Source organism: Balaenoptera ricei, chromosome 2 (genome assembly GCF_028023285.1).
Source record: "Balaenoptera ricei isolate mBalRic1 chromosome 2, mBalRic1.hap2, whole genome shotgun sequence".
NCBI classification, from domain to species: Eukaryota; Metazoa; Chordata; class Mammalia; order Artiodactyla; family Balaenopteridae; genus Balaenoptera; species Balaenoptera ricei.
Window position 1 is genome coordinate 30001375 of NC_082640.1, and position 21864 is coordinate 30023238.

At 42.1% G+C, this 21864-nt stretch overlaps 1 protein-coding gene across 6 annotated transcripts in view; it reads left to right on the top strand.

Annotated features, from left to right (window-relative positions):
* DIP2C (disco interacting protein 2 homolog C) overlaps positions 1–21864 on the top strand; it is a 369992-nt gene that overhangs the window by 247975 nt on the left and 100153 nt on the right. For all 6 annotated transcript variants that reach the window (XM_059912245.1, XM_059912246.1, XM_059912247.1 and 3 more), the window contains 7 exons: positions 742–939; positions 7147–7238; positions 13582–13692; positions 19256–19379; positions 19666–19775; positions 19900–20002; positions 21775–21839. In XM_059912245.1, coding sequence (XP_059768228.1) covers positions 742–939; positions 7147–7238; positions 13582–13692; positions 19256–19379; positions 19666–19775; positions 19900–20002; positions 21775–21839 — 803 coding nt within the window. The remainder of the gene's footprint in view (positions 1–741; positions 940–7146; positions 7239–13581; positions 13693–19255; positions 19380–19665; positions 19776–19899; positions 20003–21774; positions 21840–21864) is intronic.

The window sequence follows — 21864 nt, forward strand, 5'->3', positions numbered from 1 at the left end:
CTTAACCCCTGAACAGTCCTGAGCCTTTTAACACAACTTAAAATTGAAACAAAGTACTGCTTGTTGTATCAAACCCAAACTGCTTATTTTCTTGCTCTTTATACCACGAGTAAGACATAGCTGATTTTCTAGCCAGCAGGTGGAAATTGTGAATCGTCAACTATAAGAGAAACCTTTCCCAGAAGTGAGAATAATCTCTCAGATTCTTACCTATCTAAAGAGTTGGGCAAATTGTTTTTATTATGGGGTGTTTATTTTTGTTGTGCTTAAGAAAATATGTGCTGTGCTAGTTATTCATAGTAGCTGTAGCAAATTCAAATCTACATCTCAGTATTTAAGGGAAAAATATAATTCAGCAAGATTTGAGCTCTTTGGAGTCTATAATTACTAGTGTATGTCGATAACCGATGTTTTAAACATGGCTATTGCAATCCTAGACTCTAGGCATGTTAAAATGCATAGTTTTACTTGTCAGTTTATAAATGCATTCCGTTCTCCCTAAGTTCCGCACCCTGACATTGCCTTGGAAATTGTAAGAATTAAGTGCTTTTGTTACCTCCATGAGGCTCATGTGTCGGTCATAGCTCCAATTCTAGAAAAACACCTGTGCATGTTTCCTGTCTGCTAATAAATTTCTAACTCAAGTGTAAGTCTTCTAGCTTCCTTAAAAGGAATAAAAAAGTGATTGTGCTAATATGGATGTGTTTTTCTTGAAAACCTTTTGTGTTCAAATGTATTTAGTTCAACAACCAGATCCAAACCAGCCAAAGCCAGAGGGAGCCCAAATGTTGGCGATGCGTGGGGAACAGCTGGGTGTGGTTACAAATTGGCCCCCATCTTTAGAAGCAGCGTTACAGCGATGGGGGACCATCTCACCAAAGGCCCCGTGCTTGACCACGATGGACACGAATGGGAAACCTCTGTACATCCTCACTTACGGTAATCCTGTGAGGCTTATCCACCTTTCGTTTGCTTGTGCCTGCACACAACTGTCACTTTCAGGGTGGCTGATTCATATTTGTGTTGCCTTATGTTTCTAATACAGAAATAAATGGAACCTGAAAAGAAATATTATAGGAAAATTACTTGGTTTGAATATGAAAAGTTACTATTTGTTAAATGTTTTTGAGTAAAAACCAGAAAGTGATATAAAAAATTAGTGATTATAACTCTAATAAGATGTTAGATTTTACCTCTTGGAATGTATATTAATTAAATTAATGCTTTCAAGAAGGATTGGTAGTTAAAGAATGTATATCAGAACTCTTTGACATGCATCACTCAGAAGAAACAGAATCTGTTTCCAAAGTGCTTTTTCAGAAAGCAAGAGAAACAAACTTTTTTAAAATTCTTTATTCAGTACCATTAATGCAGTCCGTAAACTTGGAAATGGTTAACTGTACCAGAGAGATTCCTTTCTCTTTGCTCCATGGATAAGAGGCGGAGAAAGCAAATTTTCAGGTCATTTTCACACTCTCTGCTACAGTTTTGCAAAGAAACAAGCCTCATAACAAAAACACCAAAATGGCTTATATTATGTCTGCATGTGTGAGGTTAGATTACCTTTTTTTAACTTTCAGTTTTGTTTTTATGATGATAATGCTCTTCTAATTGCAGGTAGGAAAGAAATTTTCTCCATTAGCAATGGAGGTCAAGAGCCAGGTGTTAAGTATTATAGCCCAGCCTTTTAGTGGGTGTGGGGCCCATGAGGCACCCACTCACTGTGCCTCAGTCATTATCCTGTGCATCTCATGGAAGGAAATGGGATTTAGGAGCATATGTTTTCATAGTCTCATTTTTTTTTTTTTTTTCTGGCTTTGTTGGGAAATTCTGAGTGGATAAAGGGTATTCACCCATTGTGAGGCATAAGATTCATTTTTTAAAAGTTATACTCTTGGAAGTAGATTTTAGTCCGTCAAAAAGACAGAGGACTTTCCTGTCTGACCTTCATCTCTTGCCAGATTCAGCCATGGAGCTGATTGTGTACTGTTTTCCAAGCATCATTTATTGAAAGACTGTCCTTTCCCCTTTCTTGGCTCCTTTGTCATAAATTAGTTGACATACATGCGTGGGTTTATTTTTGGGCTATTCTGTTTCGTTGATCTATGTGTCTGTTTTTGTGCCAGTATCATACAGTTTTTCATTACTGGTAGTTTTCTAATGTCAGGGAGTATGATGTCTCTAGCTTTGTTTTTCTTTCTCAAGATGGCTTTGGCTATTTGGGGTCCTTCATGGTTTCATACAAATTTTAGAATTGTTTGTTCTATTTCTGTGAAAAATGCCATTGGAATTTTGATAAAGATTGCATTGAATCTATAGATTGCTTTGGGTAGTACAGACATTTTAACAATATTAATTCTTCTGATCCACGAGCAGAGAATATCTTTCTATTTATTTGTGTCATCTTTAATTTCTTTCATTAAAGTCATAATTTTTAACGTACAGGTCTTTTACCTCCTTGATTAAATTCATTCCTAGGTATTTTATTCCTTTTGATGCAGTTGTAAATGGGATTGTTTTCTTGATTTCTCTTTCTGATAGATTATTATTAGTGTATAGACAGAACAGTTTTCTGTGTATTGATTTTGTATCTGCTACTTTACTGAATTCATTTATTACTCTGGTTTTCTGTATAGTCTTTAAGTTTGTCTATATATAATGTCATGTTATCTGCAAGTAGTGACAGTTTTTCTTCTTCCTTTCCAGTTTGGATGCTTTTTCTTTCTTTTTCTTGCCTTATTATTCTGGCTAGGACTTACAATGCTATGTTGAATAAGCATGGCAAAAGTGTCTTGTTCCTGAATCTTAGAGGAAAAGCTTCCAGCTTTTTACTGTTGAGTATGCTGTTAGCTGTGAGCTTGTAAACATATGACTTTTATTTTGTTGAGGTATGTTCCCTCTGTACCCACTTTGTTGAGAATTTTTATCATAAATGGATGCTGAATTTTGTCAAATGTTTTTTCTGCGTCTGCTGATTTGATCATATGATTTTTATCCTTCATTATGTTATTAATGTGCTGTGTCACATTCATTGATTTGCAGATGTTGAGCCATCCTTGCATCTCTGGAATAAATCCCACTTGATCATCATGGTGTATGAGCATTTTAACATATTATTAAATTTGGTTTGCTAATATTTTGTTGAAGATTTGTGCATCTGTGTTCTTCAGGCCTGTGATTTTCTTTTCTCATGGTGTCCTTGTCTTTTTTTGATATCAGGGTAATGCAGGCCTTGTAAAATGAGTTTGGAAGTGTTTTCTCATCTTTTGTTTTTTGGAAGAACTTGAGAAGGATTGGTATTAATTCTTCTTTGAATGTTTGGTAGAATACACCAGTGAAGCTATTTAGTCTTGGGCTTTTGTTTGTGGAGAGGGTTTTGATTACTGATTCAATCTCCTTACTAGTAAATGGTCTGTTTAGATTTTCTGTTTTTTCATCATTCAGTCTTGGAAGGTTGTATGTTTCTAGGAATTTATTTCTTCGAGGTTGTCCAGTTTGTTGGTATGTAATTGTTCATAGTAATCTCTTATGATCATTTGTATTTCTTTAATACCAATTGTAATGTCTCTCATTTCTGATTTTATTTATGAGTCCTCTTTTTTCCCTGGGTGAGTCTAGCCAGAGGTTTGTTAATTTTGTTTATCTTTTTAAAGAACCAGCTCTTGATTTCATTGATCTTTTCTATTGTCTTTTTAATCTCTATTTCATTTATTTCTGCTCTGATCTTTGTCATGTTCTTCCTTCTACTAACTTTGGGCCTCATTTGCTCTTCTTTTTCTAGTTACTTGAGATGTAAAGTTAGGTTGAGATTTTACTTGTTTCTCGAGATAGACATTTATCTGTGAACTTCCCTCTTAGAATTGCTTTTGCTGTATCCCATAAGTTTTAGTATGTTATATTTTCATTTTCATTTGTCTCAAGGTGTTTTTTACTTTCTCTTTTGATTTCTTTGTTTCATTGGTTGTTGGATAGCATGTTTTTTAATCTCCACATACATGTAAATTTATCAGTTCTCATAATTGATTTCTAGTTTAATAACATTGTGGTCAGAAAAGATGCTCAATATGATTTCAGTCTTCTTAAATTTAAGACTAGTTTTGTGGCCTATGATCTATCCTGGAGAATATTCCATATGAGCTTGAGAAGAATGTGTATTCTGCTGCTTTTCGATAGAATGTTCTTTATATTTCTATTAAATCTGTCTGGTGTAATGTGTAATTTAAGGCTGATGTTTCCTTATTGATTTTCTGTCTGGCCGGTCTGTTCATTGATGTAAATGGGGTATTAAAATCCCCTACTCCTGTTATATTGCTGTTGTTTCCCTTTTTATGTCTGTTAATGTTTGCTTTATATATTCAGGTGCTTCTATATTGGGCACATAAATATATCCAAATGTTATATTTGCTTGTTGGATTTACCCTTTATCATTACGTGATGTCCTTTGTCTCATTACAGTCTTTGTTTTAAAGTTGACTTTATCTGTTATAAGTATAGCTAACCCAGCTTTCTTTTGGTTTCCATTTACATGGAATATCTTTTTCTATCTGTTCACTTTCATTTTGTGTGTGTCTTTATACTTGAAGTGGGTCTATTGTAGAAGTATGTAGATGAGTCTTGTGTTGTTGTTTTTTTTTTTAATTCATTCACCCGCTGTGTCTTTTGATTGGAGAATTTAGTCTGTTTACATTTAAAGTAGTTATTGGTAGGTGTGACCTTATTGCCATTTTGTTAATTGCTTTCTGGCTCTTTTGTAGTTCCTCTGTTCCTTTAGTCTTCTCTTACTCTCTTCCTTTGTGGTTTGATGACTTTCTTTAGTGGTGTGCTTAGATTCCTTTCACATTATTTTTTGTGTATCTACTATATGTTTTTGCTTGATGGTTACCATGAGGCTTACATATAACATATTTATAATAGTCTGTTTTAAGTTGATTAAAAACTTAAGTTTGAGTACATTCCCAAGCCCTACATTTTTTGTCTCCCCGTTTTATGTTTTTGATGTCACATTTCACATCTTTTTATCTTGTGTATTCCTTAACTAACTGTTGCAGTTATTTTTACTACTTTTGTTTTTCAACCTAATACTAGGTTTATAAGTGATTAATCTACTACCTTCACTAAATATTTACCTTTACCAGTGAGACACATAGTTTCTTGTTACAAATTAGTGCCCTTTCTTTTCAGCTTAAATAAGTTCCTTTAACACTTTTTTTGTAAGGCTGCTTTAGTGGTGATGAATTCCTTCAGCTTTTTGCTTGTCTGGAAAACTTTATCTGTCCTTCAGTTCTCAATGATAACTTTGCCTGGGAGAGTATTCTTGGTTGGAAATTTTTTTTCTTTCTCCTTTCTAAATCAGTCAAGAACTGTTTTATCTTCTTTAATTTAAATCATCAATTTACTCTTTATTTTTATCTATTTGAAAAATATTTGTAGAACTTGCCAAAAGTGTGTTGTTTCCTTTTTCAAACTCTCTGTTGTAAATTGGCTTTTGTATGAATTTATGATGATCTAGACTTTAATAGTCCAAACTGAGAATGAAGTTGAAACTTTAACAAAATATAATGGTGCTAATTGTTTGATTGTAATTGATTTGTTCGTTTACAATGCGTTGATTTTTTTCACTTACAACAAGTTGATTGTAATTGTTTATTCAACTATAGTAATTTCCTAACATTGTTCACATTAAATAAATCTGAAGGCACAAAATATTTGTGATTTCTTTAGGAAAAAAATAACTCCCTGCATTATTTCTAATGGCTAGTGACTGTTTGGGGCAAAAATATAATCATCAAGTAATAGTAAAGAAGCCAGTCTTGAGGAGGTGGAGTTAAGGAAAGTGGAGGAGGGGCATGAATAAAACATCACACCTAGTAGTTACTCTCAGTGATCAAGAAGTAGGCTAAAATGTATACTGCAATTTTGTTTTTTATAGCTTGTTTTATTATGATGTTAGTAAAACAAAGAAACATTTGTTGAGCACATACTATGAGCCAGGAATGTCCTAGGAATTATAGGAATCAGAGATAATGGAAAAATCCTCCTTGTCCCCTAATCACTACGGAAGAGACAAATTGATAAATCCATTGATAGGAAAACAGTAAGAACCCTAGTTTGGGTTGCTGCAAAATCCAATATGAAATAAAACAAATTCAGATTTTTTCATTTCATAATTTCATAATTTAATTTCATAATTAAAGTGTATATTAATTTAGCTTTTACATTTAAAATAGGAAAAAGATTAGAACAGTGATTGCATTTATAGGAAATAGTTCAAATTGTTGTTATCTTTATTATACTATTATTGCATTAATATAATTTCTAACACCTTGACTGCTTCTGAAAGCTTATAGAAGCTAAAGTTGTAAAAGGCCTTTATGTGTCCAAGAATTCATGTTAGATTTTAAAGTCATTTTGGTTTGATCTCAGACTGTTTGCTATCACCTGGATATGCTGAGGAAATGTCTGGCACTGGGATGAAGGCAGGAATTTGAATCTGCAAGTTCTTCAAAACTGGTCATTTTTCTCGTGTTTTTTAAATCTTTTTAATCCTGCTTTGTGGTGATTTTTTCTAGAGTTCAAAACTTTAAAATAATTCAAAAATTTTACCATAATCTTTATCTAAATTCAGGGATTAGGATTCCAAAATCCTAAAAGTTAGGAAAAGTTGAAGTTGAGAAACTTAAGATGTGGGGAAGGAGAGGGATCAGGCCCTACAAAGCCTGTCTTACGTGCCCTTTACATTCATTGCAATCACACAAGACAGGACTCATTAATAGAGGAAATAGGTGTCATTTTGCACAACATAAATTAGCATTAACTCACTAATGCCGTGGTCCCTGCCCTATTTTACTCCCTAGAAATCCTCCCCTACTTCTGTGATGGTAATTAAATTCTCTGTGGCTTTGCTCTAGGTTTTTAGCATCCGAGGTGTATTTGTATTTAATACCTTATGCCAGTGTTCAGGCTTCTCAGATTTTGTAAGTCAGATTTGCTGGCTTTTGTTTCCCATCTTGATTCCAGGGACTCAGAATAACTTGAAAGGCTTAAAGTGAAAAAGTAATACTCTCTATATAGGTTAATGTGCACACATATACACAACAGAAAATGCATGTGTACAATTAATTGTGTCTTTATAATTTGTATTGATAGGCAAACTGTGGACAAGAAGTATGAAGGTTGCTTACAACATTCTGCATAAATTAGGTACAAAACAAGAACCTATGGTGCGACCTGGAGATAGGGTAAGTGCAATTTAAATTATCACATCTGCAAGACACGTGGTCTGAGGTGGAGAAGACACCCACTGTTTTAAAGTTGCAAAGTTCAGTGCCTCCATACTACTAAATCAGGCTTTCTTAACATTTACTGTGAACCAGAAGCAGTTACTCAGCAGGATTAATCGTCACAGTAACTCAGCGAGTTTAACTATAGTAGTTCTCACGTTTTATCCATGAGGATATTAGGACTTGAGAGGGTAAGAATCGTATCAGATGAAGGCACATAGCTAGAAAGTGGTGTAGCCAGTGCTCATATCCATTTTTGTCCAACCACAAAACCTGTGTTCCTAACCCCTGACATATGTGGTCTCCTAGTTTGGAATGTACTTGCACTGTCTCCCTGAGTAGGTAGGACAATTGTGTTTAGAACTTTTGTATATTACTCAGTGATATCGAAAACCCTGGCAGCAAACTGCTGGTATGCTCCTTTCCTAGTGTTAAATTTCTTGATATAGGCTACTGCCTTTCATTGAAAAGCACAATTTTATTCTTACTGCAATCTGCTAAGTTACTGAGAACAGATATTAGTATTTCCTTTTTAATGTTACACCCAGAGCAGTTAATAATCTTGCCCAAGCTTTACACCCTGATTAAGATGTGAGGCTGAGAGTAGAACCTAGTTTTCTTGCCTTAAATGGAGTGATTTTTTCCCATATGTTGCTGTGTACCTCAGAATGCCCCAAGACTGGGTTACCCACCTGCACCCAAAGGACTCCAAATGAATTTTATAAAAATATCATTTTAGAGCACCATAAACCAGCAAGAATACAAGCTATGATTTACTTAAGAGATATTATAAAAACATGGGCCCATTATGGGGAATTTTTGATAAGATTGCTGCAGCCCCAGGATTCTGTGGTAGGCTATGATTCTTTCCAGTTTAATGAACAAGTTTGACCTTTAGCTTTTAAAAGTCAATTATAGGTCTCACACTTCCTCATTATAAAACTTACTGTAAAGCTACAGGAATCAAAGCTGTGTGGTATTAACACAAAGACAGATATAGACCAAAGGAATAGAATAGAAAACCCAGAAATAAATCCTTACATGTAGGGTCAAGGGACTTTCAAGAAGGATGCTAAGACATTAAATGGCAGAAAGGATAGTCTACTCAACAAATGGTGCTTGGAAAATTGGATATCCATAAGCAAAAACCCAAAATTGAACCTTTATACCATATATTAAAAAATTAACTCAAAATGGATTAAAGACCTAAACTCTTAGAATAAAACATAGGGGAAATGTTTCATGACATTGGATTTGGCAGTGATTTCTTGGATATGGCACCAAAAGCACAGGGAACAAAAAAATTGATAAATTGCACTTCATCAAAATTTTAAAATTCTGGGCTTCCCTGGTGGCGCAGTGGTTAAGAATCCACCTGCCAGTGCAGGGAACCACGGGTTCAAGCCCTGGTCTGGGAAGATCTCACATGCCATGGAGCAACTAAGCCCGTGTGCCACAACTACTGAAGCCCATGAGCCTAGAGCCCGTGCTCTGCAACAAGAGAAGCCACCGCAATGAGAAGCTCATGCACCACAACAGAGTAGCCCCCACTTGCTGCAACTAAAGCCCACGCACAGCAACGAAGACCCAACGCAGCCAAAAATAAATAAATAAAATAAATGTATAAAATTAAAAACTTCTGTGTACCAAAGGACACTTTTGAGAGTGAAAAAGAAACATACAGAATGGGAGAAAATGTTTACAAATCATATATCTGATAAAAGATTAGTATCCAGAATATATAAAGAAGTTCTACAACTCAACAACAACAACCAAAAAAAAAAGTTTAAAAAACAGGCAAAGGACTTGAATAGACCTTTTTCCAGGGAAGATTTACAAATAGCCAAATAAGCCCATGAATCACTAATCATTAGGGAAATATACGTCAAAACCACATGAGCTACCACTTCACACTCATTAGGATGGCTGCTATCAAAAACAAAATAGTAGGTGATGACAAGAATGTGGAGAAATTGGAACCCTTGTGCATTGCTGGTAGGAACATACAGTGGTGTAGCCACTGTGGAAAACAGTACTGTGGTGGTTCCTTAAAAAATTAAACATCTGATCCGATAATTCCACTTCAATTTCAAAAGAATTGAAAGCAAGGACTTGAACAGATATATCTACACCAATATTCGTAGCAGCACTATTCACGAAAACCAAAAGGAGGAAGCAACTCAAGCATCCATGGTCGGATGAATGAATAAACAGAAGGTGGTATATTCGTACGGTGTAATATTATTCAGCCTTAAAAAGGAAGGAAATTCTGACACATTCTACAACATGGATGGACCTTGAGGACATTATGCTCAGTAAAATAAGCCAGTCGCAAAAGGATAAATATTATATGGTTCCATTTATATGAGGTACTTAGAGTACTTAAATTCCTAGAGACAGAAGAATGATGGTTACCAGGGGCTGTGGGAAGCGGGAAATGGGGAGTTATTGTTTAATAGGGACAGAGTTACAGTTTAGGAAAATGAAAATGTTCTGGAAATGGATGGTTGATGATGGTTTTACAACAGTGTGAATGTACTTAATGCCACTGAACTGTATACTTGAAAATGGTCAAGATGGTAAACTTTGCTATATTTATTTTATCACGATTAAAAAAAAGTCAGTTGTAATATATCTCCCTTATCTATAATTTGGTTAATAGTCTTAGTAGTTTTTTAAAAAAGTCTTTGGCCTTCAGACTCTTGAAGTTCCTTTACAATAGCAATTACAAAACAAACCATCTCTGTTCTGCTAAGAAGTCAGTAGGAATGTGGGGGGCAAGTTTTGATGGAACAAAATATGTAAAAAGATTTTTTTTAGCAGGGGGTGGTTTGAATTGTATGAGGTGGGACTACTTTTCTAAATTATTCCTTTAAAAAGTTTTCATATGGCTGGCACCTGGCATGTGCGTATAAATACTTATTAAATAAGCATATGTGACTGTAGTATTCAATTGATAATAACCTTCTGTCACAATAAACAGGATTCTTTACCTCTTTGAAAATCATTTTTAATTAAATATAATTTTCTGAGGATAATGAACATTCTGTCCTTAGCATAAAAATTATAGATGCTTTTCATGTGGGTGACCCTATTAATGCACTTTGGGGAGTACTGCTTGGGCTTTGAAAAGGCATTTATGTGCCTAAGCTGAATAGGTTTTCAGGATATTGTAGTGGGAGCTGTGGAATAAACAAAGATGCATCATATGTGAAGCCTGCCTTCAGGGAGCTTGCAGAGTTAAAAAAAAATGAAGACATTGATAATTGGCTATCTGTAAATTGGAAAATGATACAGGTCCCCAAAATAGGTGGTGAGAGATACAGCTGAACTCTTTGGGAAGGACAGAGAATGTTCTCATTTTGGGAGCTTCTGGAATCTGAGAAGACTTCTTGAGGAGAAAAAGCAAGCCCGTGGCTCTTGGTCAGGTTCTAGGACAGAGTGTGGAAAGGAGCTGAGGGGGGATTGTGTGGTATGTGGACAGAACAAGCCGGGCACTGGGACAGCAGAGCTGTTACAGGAAGACCAGTGGAGGAGAGTGGAGGAAGGAGGTGGTCTGTTGACGCTCTGTGCGTAGTTAAGTGCGATGAAATATCAGAGAATACATAGGGAATTGAATGAAAAGAAACCATGTGGGTTTATGAAAATGAAGCATCTGTATATTTGTACAGTATTGCACTGGAATCACTGTGCAGTCACCAAAAAACAGGACTTGTGACTGATTGAGATATAAAAGGAAAGTTTTATGATACAAATACAGTCTTCCCTTCCTTAAAACAAATTTTTTAAAAATTCAGTTTTGATTCTAAAAGAGCCTTTAGCTATTTGACCATTTTCTATTTGTTACTTTTATATTTTTGAGAACATATAATGTACAATTTTATATTCTGCTTTTATTCACTTTACATTAATATAACATTTCATCCTGTTTTAACCCAACTCTGCAAGGTTATATAATATGGCATTATCAGCATGAACTCTAGTGATCGAGCAGTGGGAATTTTAAATCCTGGATCAAGTTGCCCTTCCTTGGAACAGAGCTGGGATAGGAGCCAGACCAGAAGCTCCTCTTGGAAATATGTTGATCCACAGTCTGGCTCTGGAAGCAGCACCTTCTTTCTCTCGGTTCTATGCTCTTGAAGACTCCTGCATGCAGAATAGGTTAGTCCCAGGAGGACTAACAAGTCCGAATTTAACTGGTCCTCTGTGAGTGGGTACAGCCATTAGTTTTGGGTGGAACTTCAACATCTTCTGCATTTTCTTAACATCCTCTGTTTTTTCAAGGAGAGCAGTCTTCCAGCAGTGGTGCCTTGGAAGCTTTGCAAACATTTGATTGAATGTTGTTGCTTTGCCAGATCCAGAACTAAAAACAGATGCTGTCAACTCTCAGACCACCAGTTGAAGGCAGAACACCTGAGGCCAGTGCAAACCTCAGATCATTTTTAAAATAATTGTTTGTGGTTCATATGCAGAGACATGCAAATAAATCCTTTTATTCCTCCGTTGAAGTCCTACTAATAGTAGCCTGGCATCTGTCTGGGTGCTTTTGGGACAAAATAAGGATTAATATATAATCAACAGTTATTTCACAGGGTCTCTTAAAATTCTTCAGTAGTGCAGAATGGCTTTTATTGGCCTTAACGGTTTCATTTGTCTCTCGTTTGGTTGATTTTAGTAAACTGCAGGAATGCCATATAGAAAGGCAGTCTTCACATAATTCCAAACTTCATTTTATTTCCATCAACTATCCTGTGTTGCTAACAGAGCCAGATTTAAGACGCAGCCTGCTCCATCCTCAGCTGTCATCTGAGTCCTTTATGCCAACCTGCTTACTTAGATATCGAGGTAATTAGGATGTCTTATCCAACTGTTCATGACAAAGTTAATAACTTCTAGTTAGGGCATTTTTAAAGAAAAAAATGTGTTAAATTCCTGAATGAGGTAATACAAAAATCATATACATCTGCTAAATCATGGGATTTATGTGCTTAATTATCAACAAGGAAGAGCAGTGCCGATGCTGCAGCAACACATGGGAGAAGCTTGTGTTAAAGTGGAAGCAGAGTCCTGCAGAGCTCAGTGGGGATCCAGAAATAGGACTGCCTGTTGCATCCTGAAGGCAGCTTCTAGAGCTAGAGTAGGAAGGGCCACTCCGGAAGGAGCATCGGGCAACAGGAGAGCAAGCGGATCGACATTGCGTTAGCTCCACGGCAGATGCTAACCTGAGTGCCAGGTGAATGTAAATGGGACGAAGCTGACAACATAAAGGAAAAACTTGACAAGTTTACATGCAACATTAAATACACTAATAAAAATAAAACAGAAAATATTATATCGAGAAGTCTGCATCAAATGTAAGAGTTAATACTATGAAATATATTTAAAGATTTTATGGGAAATGTCAAAACACTAGCAGATAAATAGGCAAAGGAAGTGAAACACAGTTCATACAAGGACGAATAATTATAAGCCATCTGATGGAAAATTGTTCTTCATTAAGATTCCCTTCAGGACTATCAGAAAACATTTGAAAAATCATACTATCCATTATTGGGTTATTTGGATAGTAATTTAAATTTACCTTTTAGAACTCCATGAATATTGTACTCCTGGTTCTTCAGAGGCTGAGCTGGAGAGGCGATGGGCGGCTGGAGATGTGTGGGCAGGTGTTCACGGAAGCCTTCCCTGGAAGGGCAGAAAGCCAGATGCCGCAGGTGCAGGCTGACCGAGCGCCGGCTCTCGGGGCCGGGGCCTCATGGGCAGTTGTGGTTCACGGCTGCCTGCTGTGTGTCAGGCACGGTGTGAGCTCTTGCATACATTTTCTCATTTGACCTTTACTACAACACTAGGACACTAGTATTCTCAATTTTCAGGTAAGTCAAGGCTTGGTGAGCTAAATCTGAGCTGGGATCAGAGTAGAGTCAGCTGTGAGCCCAGCACCTTAGGGAGGAAGTGCATAGCGTTCAGTTACGATGGTGAAGACTGTGTGGAAGTACAAGGACGCACTTCAGAGCCCAGTGAGAATAGCGAGAGACAAACAGTATATGCACTGTGGTTTCACCTGTGTAAAAATATGTGCCGATGCGGGAGATAACGTGTAAACAGCAGGGGTAGTTGCATTCTGGTGTGATGTCAGAGATGACCCAGATAATCTGTTTGCCTTCCATGTGAGATCAAGGAAAAGCATCTGATGACTTATTAAAATGCATCTTACTAATATGCATTTTTCAAGCAGGGCATCTAAATTTTTTCCAGTGGCATCGTGTTAGTGGTTAATCCCTCTCTCTCTGTGTTGCTCCAGGTGGCACTAGTGTTCCCCAACAATGACCCTGCTGCCTCCATGGTGGCTTTCTACGGCTGCCTGCTGGCCGAAGTTGTGCCTGTGCCCATCGAGGTGCCCCTCACGAGAAAGGTAAATAACGTATCTTCCTGTTCAAGCCTGTTGGCCGGGAAGGTCGGCTCTGCTGCCCTGGAAGGTTCTGTCATGGGGTCAGAATGTGCAGACGGCCATCTTCAAGAGCTTTCGTCTCAGCAGGATGTGGATCAGGAAGCACAGGGCTGTTTGCCTTGCCTCTGAGGCTCTGTGCAGGTTGTTGTTGGCTGTCCCAGCCGAGGGAGCAGCATTGACGCTGCAGCTCCACTCAGCGGCCGGATTGAGCTGCTGCCCTGAGGTGGCACCTTCTGTGCATTGACCAGGGTGATCTGCCAGCAAAGCAGGTGTTCCAGTATCTTGTTCCTCAGTGTCACTGCAGTAGAAATCTGGGTACATGATAGATTTTTCACTTATTTTTATTTCAGGGGTGGCAGTTGTTGCATTTGTTCAGGTGTTTGGACATTAACAAGTTCCAGGTTCACCTACGATTTGTTGGATCTTATTCTATAATTAGAATAAATAACTAATCTCGCTGTTACAGTTGTAGTGTAGTCCAGTGTCGGAACCCTACACAGCAGTGTGTGTGTCTTTGTCCACGTAAATGATTGGCTTCTTGCACCACAGACCTGTGGTAACTTTGGAAGAGAAGGCAGAGGGAGGAGGCTGTGCTGGGGCTGGCCCTGCTGGTCCCCCGAGAGGTGCTCTGATGCTATCGAAGGAGACGGGGCCGACGGCTGTGTGGATGGCCCCGTGCCACTGGTTGTGTTATGTGTCGTGCCCTTGAGCTCCACCCTGGATTCACCGGGCCGTCACTTAGCACATCATCATGAGCAGACTGTGTGGGGTGACTCTTCCAGCTCCAGAATGCTAAGGTTTTCATGTGCCCAGGCTCAGAGTTTCCAGAGAATCTTCCAGCTGTCTCTGTGGCTACTCATCATGAAAATGGGGAAATGCCTCAAGGTCTGTTCACGGTGTGTGGGTACCTTTGAAACTCTGCTCCTTGGGTCGGAAGGAGAGAACGTGGGGATCCTTTAGAAGAAGGTTGGGGAATGGTTGCTGTTTCCGTTTTCCTGGGTACAAAATCTGCAGGTTCCCTCCTGGGCCTCCTAGGCACCTGCAAGTGTCAGGCGGGGCGGCAGGTGGCCCTGGAAGGGGGGTGAGCCCTGCAGCCCCTGACAGCAGAGCCCCCTCCAGTGGCCTGAGGAGAGCCCTGATTTCTGCGAGGGTTTGCCTCCAGCATTCCTGGTGTACAATACACACCCCATAAAGTGCTTCCTCATCTTCCTGAGCCCTGTGACCTTCACAATTGACGAGAAATGCGGAAGGGTTTGGGGATTTACTGAGCAGGTAGCCACGTTCTCCTATGTGATTCTTTGGTGCTGTGACTAACCTGGAAAGCCTCTCAGGGGATGTGTGATGCTCCTCTTTAATTGATATCTAATTCAGTGGGTTGAGGTCCTCTGGAAATAGAAAAAAAACCCTCTGGATTCTCTAGTCAATGGCATCAGGATGCTAATTTGGAGGGATTTATAGGCTAATGAGTGAAGAGACTGATTCTCTGTCAGCACTGCACTAAGCAGAGCCCAGAACATTTGTTATTGTTGTTATGAGTAGCAGTTATTGTTTACTCATCACATATAGAATTTAGATTTGTCTACTCTACATCTGTAGCCTGGTGTCTTCCAGACCAGGTCTGGTTTGCAGAGGAAAATCATTTGAATGAAGAGACATCTGTATCTGCCACTTCCTGACCAGGCATTGTTGAGCGGGGCCAGGGTGTCTCACCTGCAACTCCTCTGGGTCTCCTGAGACATGCCTACCAGCTGTCTCAGGCATTGCAGGCTGTGACCTGCCAGGTGGCTCTGTCTTACCTCTCAGGCCCATTCAGACCCTCATATTGTCACCATGTACCTCAGGACCAGGAACCCTCTCTCAGAAGAAAAAGCTGAGGTTTCTTCTTGGCCCTCTCTCCCTCAGAACATTTCTGAGGTGAACAGAACCAGGAGATGACTCACAGGTTATTGTTAAACCAGAAGCTGTGCGTTGGGCCTCAGTCTGTGGTTTCAGAATGTAATGTTCATTCTTAGAAAACTTTACTTATTTTTAAATAAAAGAATCCACTGGCTCGGTTGCCATTCAGCCCAGGGTAAGATGTGCACAGGGGTGGAGGTGATGAAGTTTGTGAATCCTCTATCCACCAGTCCTATGCACACTAGTCTTGTCTTAAAATAAAGGGCCTAATGAGAACCAAATTTTCAGAATCATCTATGTTGATTAGCCTCACTGAACGATTTAGTCCCATGTGCATTTATTTATTCTCTGTTCTAGTTCTTGGAGTGAGGGGAGAAGGCTCATTTTTCACTTGAAGAGTTCATAGTAGGAGAAAGGGGTGTCCCTCCGATGGTTTGGCCGTGGAGTGGGCAGGGGCAAGAGAGGAGCCTCCAGAAGTCTGTGCCACGATGGGCAGATCTGGACAGTGGCTGTCCTCGCCCTCTTGAGGTGGCTGAGCTGGTCTGTGAAGGCCAGATGTCAGCAAAGTGGACCTGTGGGCTGGCAGAAACCACTGAGCCGGATTTCCCTTCTGCCAGCGTGGGAAGTAGCAAGGCTGTAGCGGGGGTGGAATTGTGCAGATTCTAAGTGCCGTAGGGCCAGAGACCAAGTGGGCCCCGGAGGCCACAGGAGTCCAGCCAGGCAGGGCCTGGCCCATCAGCACTTGCCTCTGGGCTCAGAGGGGGCTCACTGTCCTGCACGATGCAAACTGTTCTTTCCTTAGAATCTAGCACATGCCCCACTTGTTTGCTTTAACCAAGGTTTCAGATGTCCTGTTAAAATGAAACATCTCTGGAAGGAAAAACATTGACGTCTTGTCACATACTTACAATCTCACGTGAACCATCACATGATCCTTCTCTTGGGAGTGTATTTTGCTGGAAGAAATCAGAGGGAGTTGGGGTGGGGAGGGAGGGAAATGGGGCAGCCCGAGGGTGACACCCACCCAACTGAAGTGTTTGTGGGTAGAAGGTTATGCCCCACGTCTGGGATTTGTTTTAAAATAACAAATCTGCATGTGTGCATGTGTTTGAGGTAAGAGATGAGACCAGATTTGCCAACATTGATAATCGTTGGTGCTGGACGACGGGAACATAGGATTTCTTTCTCCTTTTCTTTGTATCTTTGTGTCTGCTTGGAAATTTCCAGTATAAATAAAAAGTTAAAAATTAATTGGCAAAAAAACAGTACATTAATGACATGTTTCTCTTAGTATTGATAAGGAAAATTTCTTGGGTCAGGTTTCTTGGATCCACCTGGTTGTATGACCATAATAATCTTTACACTAATGGGTCTGCAGCCTGTCTTGTGTTGACTCTGCAGAGTAATGCATCAAGAGCCCCTCGCTCCATTTCGTCTTTGTGTTATTGTCTTACCTCCTGAGGCAGCTGAGAAGCCAGCGGTTTGGGCAGGCAAGCATCAAAATTGGAAAAGCACCAGCTAGTAGTTGCAGGTCCACAAATCCGGAACGAGTTCATGAGAGACGCTTTCCGTGAACTCACCTCACATTTACTGGAGAGTCCTTCTCATGGGTATGGCTGATGCTTTCTGACCTGGAGACCGAGATGGGACGTGGTGGGGATGGTCGAGTGCGCGTTTACTGCTTAAGAAGTGACTTGTCAGAGACCATGGGCGTGGAGAGACTGCCGGGGAAGGGACATGCTTTGTCAGCTCTCTATGTTGGAGAAAGATTGAAAGTGAGGGAAAGGTTTGAACTCAGGCGTGGGTCAGCTTTTCTTGCACAGCAAAAGAGAGTCATTTGTGAGATTTTGTGATCCTGGACAGCTCAGCTCTACAGAGAAAGGGCCCCTGAGCCCAGCCGCAGGCCAGAAACAGTCATTCCAGGGAAAAGCGCTCAGGAAACAAGGGAGGCAGTGTCAGGGCCTGAGTGCTCTGGCCGGCAGGGCAGTGGTTCGCGTGCCTCCTGAGTAGCTTCCTGTGGAGCCTTTCTGGACAGTGGTGTGGGGTGTCAGGGGGCTCCCAAGCATGGGGGCTCAGGGCCCTGTCCCCGGGTCCAGGAGAGATGGCCCATGGAGGCCACGGATGGCTCTGTGGGCTCTGCCAGAGGCTCTGGGGTCAGGCTGGGCTTAATTTCAGGGATCCTGGTGCATGAAGGAGACACTCGGAGCTCTCTGAGAGCAGGTGGAGGGGTCTCATCTCAGCCCAATGGGGTGCTTGGGTGGGGCTGTCTCTGCAAAGCTGGCATTTGGCTGGACCTCTGAGTAGGAATTTCCAGACCAAGAAGATGGGGGAGGAGCAGGCATGGAAGCTGAATTTCATGGTAACCACAGATTCTGTTTACGGTTACTCTCAACCCTTCCTCCGTATTTTAGGGTCTTTAGGAGCAGATATTAGGAAGACAGGGCCCAGGGGACAGCGGACCTCCACCGTGAACCCTGACAGGTCTTGCAGTTGGCCCTGGTGCTCCCTGTCCTGAGCCATTCTGAGCCTGTCTGTAGGCAGTCCCAGCAAGTTCACGCTCATGAAGAAACGCCCTTCTGCCCCTAAACCCGGCTTCAGAACCTATCTCCCCACCCCTTTACCCGGTCACAGCTTTTGGCCATGTGATATCCAAATTCACATTGAAGTGACTGATTATAATTCTCCTTGAAAAAGCACTGCTTGAAGGAACAGTCCCACAAGGGTCCCCGAAATCGGAAGTTCCCCATCCGCGGAGCACCAGGCCTCCACCCCCTTGTTGGGGCTGCAAGGACGTGGGGAGGCCGGCTGTGCATGATGCTGTATAAAGAGACACGGCTTGTAAATCTGCAGTGAGGAGTAGGAACTAGGCACTTGGAAGACATAGTTTTGAGATGTCGATGTTGCCGATTTTACTGGGGTGAGAATGTTGTCTCACGTGGGAAGGAAGGAGGTGACAGCCTCACCACAGTCCTGACGTTTCCCTTCTAGGAATGCCGGCTGCTTCATGGCTTTATTTTCTGAATCATAGCTGGTGGGAGTAAGGAAAGCAAATTGAACTGACTGGCGGGGTGGCTGGACGCTCAGGGTGGTGGCGCCCGGGGCTGCCCCTCTCGCAGCATCTGCTCCCAAGTCCTAGCAGTCAGTCTGTGGGGCGGCGCCCCTCCACGCACATGCCCTTACTCTGTGGTCGGCATGGGTGTCCAGTCCACCACACCGGATGTGATCAAAGACCGCTTGGGGTTAGTGTCCTGAGCGCAGAGATGTGTTCTCGGACCCTCTCTGTGTCCCGAGGTCATGGTCTTGTACAACCAGAGGGGAACAGAACGAGGCCCCCTGAGCGCAGCACACTCTGTGCTCCCCGTGTGCGTCCCTTACAGCCAGCCAAGGACACGGCGCAGATGACGAGACTGAGGCCAAGCTAGTGCCCTGTTCAAGGTCAGGCAGCTGGCAAGTGGCAGCCTGAGGTTTGACCCCAGCTGTGCAGACACCAGCCCGTGCCCTGGCACTCTGGTTGAACCTCTGCTCAGGGAGCTTGGTGCCAACCCAGGGCCCGAGGGCAAGACCGTGTTTTGTTAGAAGAGCGGCCATCACCTCTGCTCGTGACCCTTCTCTCCTTGCTGCCGTCTTCCAGGACGCAGGAAGCCAGCAGATCGGGTTCTTGCTTGGGAGCTGTGGGGTGACTGTAGCCTTGACGAGTGACGCTTGCCACAAAGGGCTGCCGAAGAGCCCGACGGGGGAGATCCCACAGTTCAAAGGTGAGCCTCAGTGCCGGGCAGGGAGGATGTGCTCCGAGGCATCTGTGCCAACACACCGTCCACACACGAGGTTTCAGATAACACCCCACACGCTCTCAGCCTGCACGTGATGTGCTCTAACTGCAGGAGGCTTACGGCGCCTTAGCCGTGGCCTTAGACTTGATGGAAACACCAGAGATTTGGTCTGGCTTGTGCTGTTGTGAAGCGTGCCACCAACGGGAAGGTGGTGTCACACCTGTCTTCTGGGGGATGCTTGCCTGAAAGGAATTTGTCCTTTATTTCCAAGGTTGGCCAAAGCTATTATGGTTTGTCACAGAGTCAAAACATCTCTCTAAACCTCCTCGAGATTGGTTCCCGCACATTAAGGACGCCAATAACGACACTGCATATATCGAGGTGAGTTGCTGGGTCTGGACGAGGTTGGGGAGCTGAGTGGCACGCACTGCAACCCTTTCACAGCTCAGGGTCAGAGGTGGATGTGGGCCCGGAGCTCTACCCACTCGGCACCTTCTCATTGCAGTACAAGACGTGCAAGGATGGGAGCGTGCTCGGGGTAACCGTGACGAGGATCGCGCTTCTGACCCACTGCCAGGCCCTCACACAGGCGTGTGGCTACACAGAAGGTATGGGCAGACCATTCCTGGGGGACCCTGACCCCCGACCCCAGCCCTGTGAGATGAGTGTTGTTCCCACTAGTCACTCGGAGAGTCGTGCGGCTCCACCGAAGGTCTGTGTGTTGGATTGTTTAGTTGACGTCTTAGTCTGCTCTGGCAGCCAAAACAGACGCCACAGACTGGGGCTTAAACAACAGATGTTGACGTCTCACAGTCTGGAGGCTGAAGTCTGAAATCCGGTGCCAGAGGGTTGGTTCCTGGGAGACCCCCTTCCAGACCTGCGGATGGCACCTTCCGGCTGTGTCTTCATACGGCCTCTCCTCTGTGTGCAGAGGGAGCTCTGGTGTGTCTTCCTCTTCTTATAAGGACACCGTTCCTATTGGTTCAGGCCCCACCCTATGACTTCATCTAACTTTAATTATCTCCTTAGAGCCCCATCTCCAGGCGCATTTATACTTGGTGTTAGGGCTTCAACGTAGGAATTTGGGAGACAACAGTCCAGGCCATAACAGATAGTTGACACCATTGATGTGTATTCATTCCTGGCTGCACAGTGGAACCTCTTTGGGAGCTTTAAAAAAGTGCCCATGCTACAGTGCACACCCCTCCCCGCAACTGACTTGGATTCTGGGGCTGCATTTCACAAAGAGTTGGTTTCCATGATGTGCTTTCTTTGCCCTGTTTGGGGTCGTCCTGGAGGCACAGAGTTAGGGTCACCGGAGGTAACCACTGTTGACAGCGCTGATGGGCTCATGGAAGGAAGGATCAGACCCCACATACCCACAGCTCCCTCCGCTGGAGTGTCTGCCATCAGGTCCCCGCACTGGCCACGTCGCAGGCACCCGCCACACTGGAGTCTCTTCCCAGTACCCAAGCGTCAGTCACGATCCATGGATGAGACACTTTTCTCTTTTTGCTGTTCTCATTTGCTTTCTCTCTCTCCCCATCCTTCTGGCAGTCTCCCTTTTTAAGAACAGTTCACTTGTCTCGTGGAGATGTTCCACTGATGTTTGGTCCCTGGACAGGTTTCCCAGACATTTTCACACGTGGAGACACACTGCCTCTGATGATCACCACCCTGTTTGTCACTGTTTTCAGTTTTAGTTCTAGTTTTTCTCACAACCTCATGACCTGTATTCCTTGCCCTAATTTCCTAAAGGTCCAGGGCCATCACTCTTGCAGGGATTGGGGAAGATAGATACATATTTGCTTCCTGATTCTCCACTTTTAAAAATCTTGCGTAAGATAGAATACAGGCTGTGTATTTTAAATGTCCCTTTTTGAAAGGGGGTGAGACACTCGGTACTGAAGCTTTGGCGAGCATTCTAGTGGCAGGTTTGCTGGAAATCGCCTCCTCCTGCAAGTACAGAGCATTTCCCTCTCTTGGGAGAACATGTGATGGAAATGAAAAGAATCTTTTCAGAAAGAAAAAGGCAGGGAGAGGGAAAACAAATGTTGGGTTGGCCAAATAGTTCATTAAAACCCAAACGAACTTTTTGGCCAACCCAGTATATAAAAGGAGAAGGAGTAAGGCATTTTAAGTGATGCTGTGAAGAGCTATTGCTGTTAAGTTATGTGTCAGAATACTCATCTAGAAACACTTCCCAGGCAGGCCAGCATTTTAAATGGGTCTGATTGGAGGCTGCAGCATTTCTGTAAAGACAGTGAAATGATGTTTTTCTAAGACTCATTACTTCCCACTGATGTGATACTGGATTTTTTTTGTCCTTTGGTCTGTGACCATCTTTCGTTAAAATCTTTGACTCTTTTTATTTGTATAGCTGAAACAATTGTGAATGTGTTGGATTTCAAGAAAGACGTTGGGCTTTGGCACGGAATCCTAACAGTAAGTGAGACGCCCCTTGCTCTGC